The following is a 12,553-nucleotide window of genomic DNA, read 5'->3' as shown; positions in this document are numbered from 1 at the left end:
GATATTGCTTGGGCAGTGCAGCCTTTGAAGTTCTATGTTTTTCAAGGGCTTCCCTTGTAGTCCTGGAGAAATAACCAAGTAGTTATCTTGCAGTCAGAGGAGATGGTCAGGATGTGAGAGGAGGCCACCAAACACACTTCTAATGTTCATTTATCATCCTCTGAATAATCTCTAACTTTGCTCCCTTAGTGCCCCTTTCTGATGCCAGAAAAATGTAGTGTAAAATAATGAGAAAACACCCAGTTTATCATGACAAGGGTGAGTCTGGGTATGAAGTGATGGATGTCTCTCATTATGCTGATGTTGGAGAAAGAAACATTTTTGTCTAGGAGCAGGATTAGCTGGAATCACACACCTCTAGGCCTGCTGAATCGGCCTCAACTTCAATAAATATTTCATGAGGAAAGTCATCCATTGCATGCTTATGGAGAAATTCCAGCCACGGGTGTGGAGCATGAGCATGCCTTGTATTTATTCTTTAAGCAAAGGCAGAGTTGTCTGACATTGTTAGTGCTAGTAAATATCTGCTAGGTACAAGGCAAGGACAGGTTTCTTATATACATTGTGGGGAGAAGGAAGCTGTGTCCATGGAAAAAGTGAAATTGGAGGATGCTGAGTGGCATTTGGGTCTTATTATCCCAAGATTCTCTGAATTTAGGACCACATTTATCCGACTACCTCTCACCTTATTTACAGCAACCTAATCTGTTTGCAGCAAACTGAATTGCTCAGCATCCTGTCAAAATTCCTGCCAGAAAATCACTGTCTGGCCAATTGTGAACTTGTCAAAGTGACAAGTAGGCATGGTGACAGAGATAGCATTTCCAGGATTTGCATTGAATGAATGCAGCTGTAGGGAGTGGGGAATGGTGCCTGAAAATGAAAACTATTGACAGAAGAGGAAAATGAAAAATACAATCTGGATTCTTTGGACATGACATTTTTAACCATGGATCTTTTCTCCTCTTCCTTCTCATCTCCCCTCTCCTCTTTCTCCTGTATTTCTTCTCTATCCTTCTCCTTCTCCTTCCTCTTCTCCTCTCCTTCTTCTCTCCTGTTTCCTCCTGCTTTTCTTCTTGATTCCTAGACATAGAAAGAGAGATCCATGCAGCTCCTCATGTGAGTGAGAAATTAATTCAGCTGTTCCGGAACAAGAGTGAATTCACCTTTTTGGCCACTGTACAGCAGAAGCCATCCACTTCAGGAGTGATGCTGTCCATTCGAGGACTGGAGCACAGGTAAGAAAGCTCTTTCTGCTTTTGAAAATCTCCTTAGAGTTAATGGGTTATACAAAATGTCTTGGGATTTAGAGTTTGTAGCCCCGTGAAAACTTTCATCTAACTGAGGCCTCATTTCTGTTGAACACATTCATGAATTTACTTTGCATTAAGAATTTACTTTGGTCAAACTGGCTTTCTTGTTTGCTCTCCAAGGACCAATCATGAGTATCTTTCTCACCTGGCTTCTGGTAGACTTTGAATAAAATCACATTCTGTCATATTTAGTCATCAAGCCAGTTAATTAGTTATGTTTAACAACCTTCAATAAACATTTACAGTGTGTTTATGTGGGGATTATACTTGACACTGGGAATATTAAGGTGAACAGTGTATGATTTTCATTGCAAAGATCACATAAGCTAGTAGGGAAGATAGACAAATAAATATAATAAAGTATTGAAGATGCAATGCCAGAAAGTTGTAATCAGGAAATAAAGGTAAGAGTAGTCATTCTGCTAAGTGTTGTGGTAGCCAAGAAAGGCTTTGGAAAAGATGATAGTTGTATAAGGAAAAAAAGTGAGTATTTTACATGCTGAATGTGAAGGAGTAAGGGATGGAAGAATAACATTTCAGAAAGAGGTTGCTATGATTTTAAGAAGCAACACATGGGTAGGTAAGTGGTTGGAACATAAAAGTGTGTATGGGGAAGGGATGAGAGTTTGGGGTGGGCGATGAGGGCTGGTATTATAGAGGTAGGTAGAAGCCAGATCATTGCAAAGCTTCAATGCCATGTTAAAAACTTGTACTAAAGTCCCCTAGGCAATGGGTTATAAGTTTAACAAAGATCACTCTATCATTGAATTCAAATTAATAATCATTAGGTAACCTAAACAATTTTAATTTTTAATACTGGGTTCCTCTGTATTAGTCCACTGAAAATATTTATGAAGCACCTACTCTGTTCTAGGTGCCATGCAAGGTTTTGTGGAGAAATCAAAGGAACAAAATCTTCTAAGCATGTATGGTGGAGTTTGGCAATGAGGGAAACAAGGCATAACCACACAAAAAGCTGAAGAATAAAAAAGAGCCAATAATAAAGAAATAGTAGATTGGTGTTACAGTGAAGTATGGAGCTAATTTCAAAATTACGTAAATGTGTTAAGTTCACTGAATTAAATGCATTAGGTTAGTGGTTGAGGAAGATCACACAGAGAGAGTGCTCTTGAAGCACAGGCAGAATTCTAGCGGGTAAGGGAAGAAGGGTGTTATATCAAACAGAAGGAACAGTGTGCACAGTCCCAGAGGTGAAGAAATATAGAGAAATGCAATTTTGGGAGTGGGAGCAGTGAACAGACCAGTTTGGCTGGAACAGAGGCTCTTTCTATGCAGACTTTTGGCAGTTGTAAGGATCAACACTTCTGTCTTTAATGGTTGTTTGTTCTCAGCCTCAAAGTGTGGTGATGGACCCTGATCATTTTGTGGGGGTGTTGTCATTACAATCTGGCTGTTCTGGGTCAGCCCAGAGAAAGCAAGGTGATGTACATGTCTGTGAGAGATATGGGTTCATTCAAAGGTGTTCTGTATGCTGGAGAAAAGGTATAGGTTCGCATTTTCCAAGGATTGAGTGTCAAGGCAAGTCTCAGCTTCACAACCCTACCTTGCCCTATTGGCCTTGTGGGGTTGGGTGTGAATGCCTCTTTGGTATGAGGATTATACAAATGCCCAAAGTAGGAGGTAGATCTTGAGATACTTCTCAATGAATGCAGAGGAGAGCTTCCCAAAGCAGAAGAGAAGCATGTGAAACAGTTGCTATTATATTAGAAAGAGCACAGGTTTCAGAGTCAGGCTGATGGAGGCTGGAGGTCCAGTTCTAGCTTTGTGACACCAGCTCTTCAATGTCTTGGAACCTCAATTTACTTGTCTGTAAAATGTGTGTAATAATCTATTTTCCCGGGCTGCTGTAAGGAAGAAAAAGGATTGTGCATGGTGAGTGGCCGTCCCTTGACACATATACATTTATTCTCCTTGTCTAAGTGTGTTTCGAAACTGTATTTGCTGGGTTTCTCTTTTGGACTTTTTTTCAATAGGAATGGTTTTAAAAAAACTTTTTTGTTGCCATGTGAGGCTGTCTTCTTTTATATCCCTAGTAGGTTTCTAATAGAGCCTGAGGATGATTGATAGGAGAATCATCTGATCATTTTTCATTGTAATAGAAAAACTTCAGATTTTTTTTTTTTTTTTGAGAAAGGGAGAAGAGGCTGGGCACCGTGGCTCATGCCTGTTATCCCAGCACTTTGGGAGGCCAAGAAGGGAGGATCACCTGAGGTCAGGAGTTCAAGACCAGCTGACCAACATGGTGAAACCCTGTCTCCACTAAAAATACAAAAATTACCCGGGTGTGGTGGTGCATGCCTGTAATCCCAGCTACTCGGGAGGCTGAGGCAGGAGAATCACTTGAACTCAGGAGGCTGAGGTTGTAGTGAGCCAAGATTGCACCATTGCACACCAGCCTGGGCAACAAGAGTGAAACCCCATTTCAAAAAAAAAAAAAAAAAAAAAAGGAGGGGGGAGAAGAAAACTGTGTACAGGGGTTGAATGCCTTTAGCCAAAGAAGGTGAGGCATAGAGGTCTCTTACCACTAGGGAACATATCTGAGTTACACAGCACCAAAGTATATTAGCAGTAGAAATTATCTGAGTCACAAGGCACCAAAGTATGTTGGCAGTGGAGGGTATCCAAGTTACATGCCACCAAAATGTTACTGGTGGCAAATCCATATGGGTCTACAGCAACCTCAATTCTTGTGTCCTCAGAAGAAAAATTTATCTGAGGGGCATAAGGCAGAAGGAGAGACCGAGGCAAGTTTTAAAGCAGGAGTGAAAGTTTATTAAAAAGCTTTAGAGGCCAGGCGCGGTGGCTCACGCCTGTAATCCCAGCACTTTGGGAGGCCAAGGTGGGTATATCACGAGGTCAGGAGATTGAGACCATCCTGGCTAATACGGTGAAACCCCGTCTCTACTTAAAATACAAAAAATTAGCCGGTCATGGTGGCGGGCGCCTGTAGTCCCAGCTACTTGGGAGGCTGAGGCAGGAGAATGGTATGAACCCGGGAGGTGGAGCTTGCCGTGAGCCGAGATAGCGCCACTGCACTCCAGCCTAGGCGAAAGAGCGAGACTGTCTCAAAAAGAAAAAAAAAAAAAAAAAGAAATGAAAGGAAGGAAAGTACACTTGCAAGAGAGCCAAGCAGGCACCATGAAAGACAAGTGCGAAAAATCTCAAACCTCAGATCTTGACTGCTAAACAAAATAAATATGGAGAAGTAGATACTAGATCCCTTCTCCCTCTGGACTTTATGATGCCCTGTTCCATGTGTGTGTAGTCTGACAGGGCAAGGTATGAAAGACTGTGGATTTGTAATGGCTGTGGGTAATACAGAAAACCTGGTTTCTACTCTAGTAGAGAAGATCTAGTTAAGGAGACCTGGAATGCAAGAAAATAGAGAAGAATATATAATGGCATATATTTAGAAATTAGTCTATTCATTATAACCCTCCTCCCCTCGCCAAATATTCCCTTCTGCAATAAGTGAGAATCTTTCACAATTTTCAGGTTACTTTTATGATTTACTAGGATAACAGTATCTAGAGGAGCAAATTATCCTGTAGAAATTTGGCATGGACATTTGACCAGGTATATAAGTTGACCAAGGATTTGGGGCTTTTCTTTATTCAGTAGCAGAAGATCCAGGTATGTGGTAGATAGACTGTTGGCTTAAAAGTCAGATGCCCAGGTTCTTTTTGTGATTCTCCCTTATGTGATTCTGATTGTATTACTAGTGATGAAGATAAATTGAATAAGTATTTGAAACAATTGGGAGATGATGGTCATTATTAGATTCCTAGATAATTTTTTATTTTTATTATTCAGTAGCTTTTAGTATAATCACAGAATTGTGCATTCATCACCACAATCAATTTTAGAAATGCTCATTACCCTCAAAAGAAATCCCATACCTTTTAGCTGTCACCCACAATTTCCCCATAAGCTCCCAAGCCTTAGGCAACCACTAATCTACTTTCTGTCTGTGTAGATTTGCCTGTTTTAGTTATTTCATATAAGTGAAATCATACACTCTGTATCCTTTTTTGACTGGCTTCTGTAACTTAGAATAATGCTTTCGAGGTTCATTCATAGTGTAGCTTATGTCAGTAGTTCACTTCTTTTTATTGCAGAATAATGTTACATTGTTTGGATATAATACATTATAGATATCCATTTATCAGTTGGTGGACATTTGAATTGTTTCCACTCTTGGCTATTATGAATAATGCTGCTATGAACATTCATGTACAAGCTATTGTGTGGACATGTTTTTATTTCCTTGGGTATATGACTAGGACTGGAATTGCTGGATCAGACGGAAACTCTGTTTAACTGTTTGAGGAACTGCCAGACTTGTCCAAAGTGACTACACTGTTTTACATTCCCCGAAGCAGTGTTTGAGGGTTTCAATTTTTCCACATCCTTGTCAACATTAGTTATTATCTTTCTTTTTGATGGTAGACTAATGGGTATAGAGTGATACCTCATTGTGGTTTTGAGTTGCATTTGCTTGATGGCTAAATGATGTTATCTTTTCATAAGCTTATTGACCATTTGTGTATCTTTGGAGAAATGTATATTCAGATAATTTGCCCATGTTTAATTGGATTCTTTGTCTTTCTATCATTGATTTGTAATAATCATGTATGTTTTAGATGCAGTCACTTATCAGAGGTATGATTTACAGTTTTTTCCCCCATTCTGTGGGTGATCTTTTCATTTTCTTGGTGGTGTCCTTTAAGCACAAAGGCTTTAAAATTTGATGATGTCCAATTTTTTTTATTTTTATTTTTTTGTGATTCTGATGTCATATTTTTGCCTAATTCAAAGTAATGAAGATTTACTTTTATGTTTTCTTCTAAAAGTTTTATAGGTTTAGTTCTTACATTTATCTCTTAGATATATTTTGAGTTATTTTCTTCTAAAAGTTTTATAGGCTTAGCTCTCACATTTATCTCTTAGACATATTTTGAGTTAATTTTTATATATCATGTGAGGTAGGGGTCCAATTTTATTCTTTTGCATATGAATATCCAATTGTTTCTTTACCATTTGTTGAAGACTGCTTTTCTTCCAGTGTATTGTATTGGCACCCTGTTTAAGATCAATTGACCATAAATGTGAGGGCTTATTTCTGGTCTCTTACTGTTATGGAATCTTTGGGGTGTCACTTTTCTGACCAGAAACCTGTGGCTGGTGGTGCCTTTGCCCGAGTTTTGCTAGGGCCCACTGGGCTTGCTCCACCCACTTGGCTCCACCCACAGGCTGCACTCAGCACATGGTACTGGCCTAGGTGTCATGCCTCCAAGGGAGATGGGAGTCAGGCATGGAGCAGCAAGGGGTGTGTGAGTGAGCATGTGGTCTGGCCCCTGCACAGTCAGATACGCCGGCTACTGCCACGGGGTGGACAGCTGCAGGTACCGGCAGGGTTACCGACTCTCTGTGAGGTTGTGGCTGGACCAGGTACACCGCAAGCAGCTTCCACCAGCACTGGGGAACACGGTGGCACCTGGAAGCTTGGAGACACCAGGAACTGCAAGGCCCCAAAGAGGGAGTCACAGCCCTGGCTCGGGGAGCCCAGGTCTGAGCTCCCCAAAGGGCTGCAGCTCTTCTCTTCTCTCCTCTTTGCCCCCAACATGGCAAACAAGGAGAATGTTTCAGCCCTGTTTGTATTACATCTTTTTTAGCCTCATTCAGTGAGTCCCAAGTTCTTGTCCTGCAACCAGGAAGAATGAGGTACACAGACAAGTGCAGAGTGAGCAAGATGAAGAGAAGCTTTATTGAGCAATAGAGCAGTTCAGTCTTCCACAGGAGTAGCTCCTTTCCTCAGCCAGGGTGTCCCAACAAGCGTTCAGCTCCTAATAGAAAGGAGACCCTGGAGTGGGAAGCTCCTCTCTGCAGGCAGGTCCTGCTGTTGTCTCTGCAGCTCTCAGCAGAGAGGAGACCCTAGAGTGGGTGGCTTCTCTCTGCAGCTAGTTATCCTGATGACTGCTTGAGTTTCAGCAGAGAGGAGGCCCTGGATTGGGTAGCTCCTCTCTGCAGCTGGTCCTGATGTCTGCTCAGCTCTGGCTGAGCCTGGGGCTTCTATGGGCCTCAGAGGGGAGGAAGTGCATGTCAGTTGGCCCATGGGCAGCCATGGATAGGCCTGGAAAAGGCACTACAAGTTCCCACTCCGGTCTGTGGAACTGGCAGCCATCAGGCACTCCCCGGCCTGAAGGTGAAGCCTCACTGGGGACCCACCCACTTCCACCTAGGAACCTTTCTGCCTCCTGCTGACATTCATGGTGCCCAGACTGCAGGTGCCAAGAGATACCTGCAGGCCAATGCTGAGCTGACTTCAGCCCCACCTCAGCTTCCCTCCTATGCTCATTTGTGCCCAAAATCCAGAGAGGGCTAAGATGGCAGAGGGCTGGTGTGTTAGCACTGCCCTGAGCATGTGCACACCCAGCTAGGCTGTGACAGTGCCGGAACTTGGCCCCGACTTTGCTCAAAGATTGGAGCAGGTGCTTATATCAGAGAGAAGCCAGGCAGTGGGAGCAGGCATTTCTGAGCCTACAGTGCAGTGGGGTCCTTCCCAGGTCTCCAAGAGTGCAGGGATGCCTGGGCCCACAGCTGCAGCTGCAGCTGCAGCTGTGAAGGAAAGGGTTGGGGCTCCTGCCTGCTTGGTGAAACAGGAGGCCTAGGTCTGCAGCCACAGTTTGGGCAGCTGCAGCTGAGCCCAGCGGGGCAGGACTCCTGCCTGCTCTGTGGAGTGGAAGGTCTAGATCTACAGCCATGACTTGGGCGCCACTCCTGCCTGCTCTACGGAGCAGGAGTCCTGGGTCTGTAGCTGCAAGTGGGCAGCTGCATCTGTGCTTGGGGAACTTCTACCCCAACTTGGAAGGGGCGGGGCTCCTGCTTTTTCACGGCTCCCAGTGGCTCCACAGAGCCTGCAGGCCTGGCCACGCCTCCCTGTTGCTCCTGGCGTGATGGTAGCGGCTGCTCCAGACAGCCTGCCACAACCATCGTTACTTCTATTTCATTGATCTATATGTTTATCCATATGGAAGTGCTGTTTGATTATTGCAGTTTTGTAGTAAGTTTGGAAATTGGGAAATATGAATCTTCCAAGTTTGTTCTTCTTTTCAAGATTGTTTCGGTTATTCTAGTTCCCTTGGATTTTCATATGAATTTTAGGACCGGCTTGTCAGTTTCCGCAAATAAGTCAGTTGAGATTTTGATACAGATTTCATTGAATCTGTAGGTTGTCAGTCTGAGGAGGTATTGCCATCAAAACAATGTCAAATAATTTGATTCATGAACATGGGGTGTCTTTCTGCTTTCTCAGGTCGTCTTTCATTTCTTTCAATTTTTTTTTTTTTTTTTTGGTTTTCAAAATCTAAGATTTTCATGGCTTTTGTTAATTTATTCCTAGGTGTATTTTTTATGCTATCATACATGGAATAATTTTCTTAATTTCAATTTTTAGTTGCTCATTGCTACTGTATAGAAAGGAGATTAATTTTTGCGTATTACTTTGCATCCTGCAACCTTGGTAAGCTTATTGATTAGTTCTAATAGTTTCTAGTGAATTCCTTAGAATTTTTCCATATAAGATTATGTCATCTCCAAATAGAGATAGTTTTATTTCTTCCTGTCCTACCTGGCTGCCTGTTTTTTCATTTTTGTACTGAATTGCCCTGGCCAGAACTTCCAGTACAATGTTGAATAGAAATGGTGAGCAGATATCTTTGTATTGTTTCTGATTTTAAAGGGAAAGCTTTCAGTTTTCACCTTGAAGTATGTTAGCTGTGGATTTTCACAGATATTCTTCACCAATCTGGAGGTTTTTTTTTTTTTTTCTATTTGTAGGTGTTCTTTATCATATTGGAGAAGTTTCTTTCTATTTCTAGTTTGGTTAGTGTTTCTATTATGAAGGGTGTTGAATTTCTTCACATGCTATTTCTATATCTACTGAGATGATAACATAGTTTTTATCTTTTATTCTATTGATGTAGTATATTATACTAACTGATTTTCAGAAGCTATACCAAACTTGCATTCCTGGGATAAATTCTACTTGGTTATGTTCTATAATCCTTTTTTTTTTTGTGGATTCGATTTGACAGTATATTGTTGAGGACTTTTGTATCTATATCCATAAGTGAGATATTGGTCTGCAGCTTGCTTTCTTTTGATGTTTTAATATGGTTTTCATATCTTTCTTTTGAGTTTTAGCTAATTTTTAAGCTATATTGAATAGCTTTTTTAAGCTAACATTTGCTGATTGCATACCATGTGCCAAACATTAATTTTTTTTAGATGATCCCCTTTGACTTGTTAGGTATATAATTTTGTAATTTGAAAATATTGAAAATTTTTCTTTCTTAAATTTCAATATTTATATTAGCTATTTCTTTTTCTTGTTTTATAATATGGGCTAGAATCTCCATAATAGTGATAAATAATATATGAACAAATCAAAGGTGTTCATTAAAGTCAGGAAGAGGGCAACAGATAATCCTTTTTTCTTTCCAACTTTAATAAGGTCCTCTGTTTAATAAACTGTCTGGTAGTACTTTCTAATATCTATCTCTATTTCTATCTGTTTTTATCTATCTAGTCGTCATGTAAAGGAAATCTAATTTTATTCCTATTTTACTGAAAGATTAAAAAAGAATAGCTGTTATATTTTATTAAATACCTTTTCAGTGTGCATTTTGAGATACTTTTGTGTCTGTCTCCTTTTATCTATTAACATAAGTAATTACATTAATAGAATCCATAATGTTGAGCTATTTCTGAAATCCTTGAATAAACTTACATTAACTAATGCTTTAGTTAGGATTTTTTGTATCATTAAATAATGATAGCAATAGCAATATTAATAAAAGCAGTAGTAGTAACTACATTAGTTTAAGCACTGAAGAATTATAGGCATTGTTTTAAATACTTTAAACTTATTAAACATTTAAATGTTTTAATTCATTAATAAGTGAGTTGCCATAGACTTTTTTGTGTATTTGAATACATAGAAAACTCTGTGTATTTGAGTTAATTCAAGGCTTTTTGAAATTTTTTATGCTCTAGACTAGTTAAAAAATATACATTATATCTTTTCTACAAGTGTTTCTGATAGAATGAGCCTGAAAATAGATGCAAATGTAATTAGATGTAAGTAATTACATGTAAATATAATTAGAAAAGGACAGAAAATATTTTGTATAGAAAATATTTGGGCTGAAAAGTACAAAAAATGTTTAGGCTGATAATTTGGTTTTGGGGAAACTGGAAAATCTTTTATTATTGAAATGTTCATTTTTCGCTTCTTGTATGGAATGGTTTCTATCTAATTACTTTTGAGCTCTTCTTGGGATCAATTTATGTTTTTAAGAAAATCCTATGTTTCATTGAGATTGGGATTTTTTTGGCAAATAGTTAGGCATTATAGTCTCTTTTACTTAATAAAATGTTTATATTTATGATTTTTATCTCCTTTTATTTCTAATGTGTGAAATGTGTGTTTTCTTCTTCTTTTCTTGTCCAGGCTCATCATGGGATCATGTAACTTATTGATCTTTTAAATGAAACAGTTCTTAGTTTTATTGATCAAGTTGACTGTTTTTCATTTCAAGTTCATTGATTCCTACTTCTTATCTTATTCTGGATCATCTTTTTCATATTTTTACTAGCTTCTTCAATGTTTAGTTCATTTGTCTTCAGTATTTTCTATTTACTGGTAAAATCACTGATGATTTTATGTTTTCTTGTGAATATTACTTTGAATACAGCCCATTGATATTGCTATATGGTGTTTTTATTTTCTGTACTTTTCTATAATTCTTAATTTCAGTTTGACTTCCTCTTTAACCCTGGTTAAAGGAGTGTTTAAATATTCCAAAGTGATTAAATTAAAAATACTTAATGGGTAATTTCTGGTTTTATTGTTAATTGAGGGCATAAAGTATGTGCTGTCAGATTTTTAGATTTTTGAGTTTGCAGATTTTTTTTTTCCTGGTGATCTTTTACATACTCAATATTTTTGATTTGGGGGGTACATTTAAAAATAATCGGTAGTTTTTGAAAATGTGTAGATATATACAAACATATGACTTTATATGTAGCACCTTTGAGTTTTGTTATTTAACTTCTATGTGTATTGATTAACTGATTAATTGCTCAATCCATGACACTGAGAGAAGTAGGTTAATGGCTCCTATTGTAATTATGTAAGCATTGTAGGTATTGTAATTATCATTTTTTCATAGTCTCCTTGGATATGTTTAAGGATCAGGCTGAAAATGTCATGTATCCCATTTCATTGACCAGTACTGGGAAATTCAGCCTAGCATTGTGCCAAGGATGAGAGAACATGGGTATTGGAAACACTAGGCAGTCTCTGTCTTGATTTGTTGGGGTGTTTCCTATTGCATCTGTGCCCAAATACATGGAAGTAGCATAGGTAACAGACGGCCTCACATAGGGGTTTCTCCAAGTAATAATCTCAAGCACATAGTATGCACTCAATAAATACATTTTTAAATGAAAAAAGGATTTGTCTTCTTCATCTCCAGTTAGAGCTGCTCAGAATTTTCATGACTAGTTTCAAAGGTTCACGTGGAATACATTGTACCAGACACAGGTATTGCCCTGGGTGTGCTACACATGGGAGGCTCTGCAGGATAGTGAAGGGGGCAAAGGTTTTGGTGTCTGGAGGCTGAATTGATAATACCTGCTGATTTTTCTGTGGATTAGTATTTGTAAGATACCTAGCATAGTGCTTGGCATACAAAAGAAACTCAATAAAAAAGCCATAATGATGATGATGCTGATGATACTGATAATGATGATGTTATCGAGATGGAAATTTGGTGCTGAGGGGAGACAGGGTGCTGAGGAGTGGCCAGATGAGAAAATAGTCATCCCACCCACCACCTCCAGTTCAATGATTAAAGGAAAATAATGACTATCACCCAAACCTTCTGGTAGTGTTCAATTTCCAGTTAAAAGTCATCTTTGCTGATGAAGCACAACGGGGGAACAGCATTCTGGATCTGATCACCTTCCCTAGTCATCATGAGCACCACAGGAAGTAATCATGCCCCTGACTTTTCCAAAGCTGTCAACCAGAGAAACCTCATTTACTGTTTTGGAAGTCACTGTTTCCAATTTCTGCTAGACTTCCGGCTACTCTCAGGCACGGCCATTATTGAATTAGAAGACTTCATTCAGTGGCTGAGTTCCCTTCTGGC

The 12,553-nt window shown here is 39.4% G+C and overlaps 1 protein-coding gene across 2 annotated transcripts in view; it reads left to right on the top strand.

The window, feature by feature from the left end:
- Positions 1-12,553, top strand: part of LOC129008432 (protein kinase C-binding protein NELL1) — a 931,522-nt gene that overhangs the window by 114,211 nt on the left and 804,758 nt on the right. For both annotated transcript variants that reach the window (XM_054440696.2, XM_054440695.2), the window contains exon 3: positions 1,088-1,238. In XM_054440696.2, coding sequence (XP_054296671.1) covers positions 1,088-1,238 — 151 coding nt within the window. The remainder of the gene's footprint in view (positions 1-1,087; positions 1,239-12,553) is intronic.

Source organism: Pongo pygmaeus, chromosome 9, assembly GCF_028885625.2.
Source record: "Pongo pygmaeus isolate AG05252 chromosome 9, NHGRI_mPonPyg2-v2.0_pri, whole genome shotgun sequence".
Taxonomy (NCBI): Eukaryota; Metazoa; Chordata; class Mammalia; order Primates; family Hominidae; genus Pongo; species Pongo pygmaeus.
The sequence above is the reverse complement of the archived record's forward strand: the minus strand, read 5'-3'. Positions and strand labels throughout refer to the sequence as shown.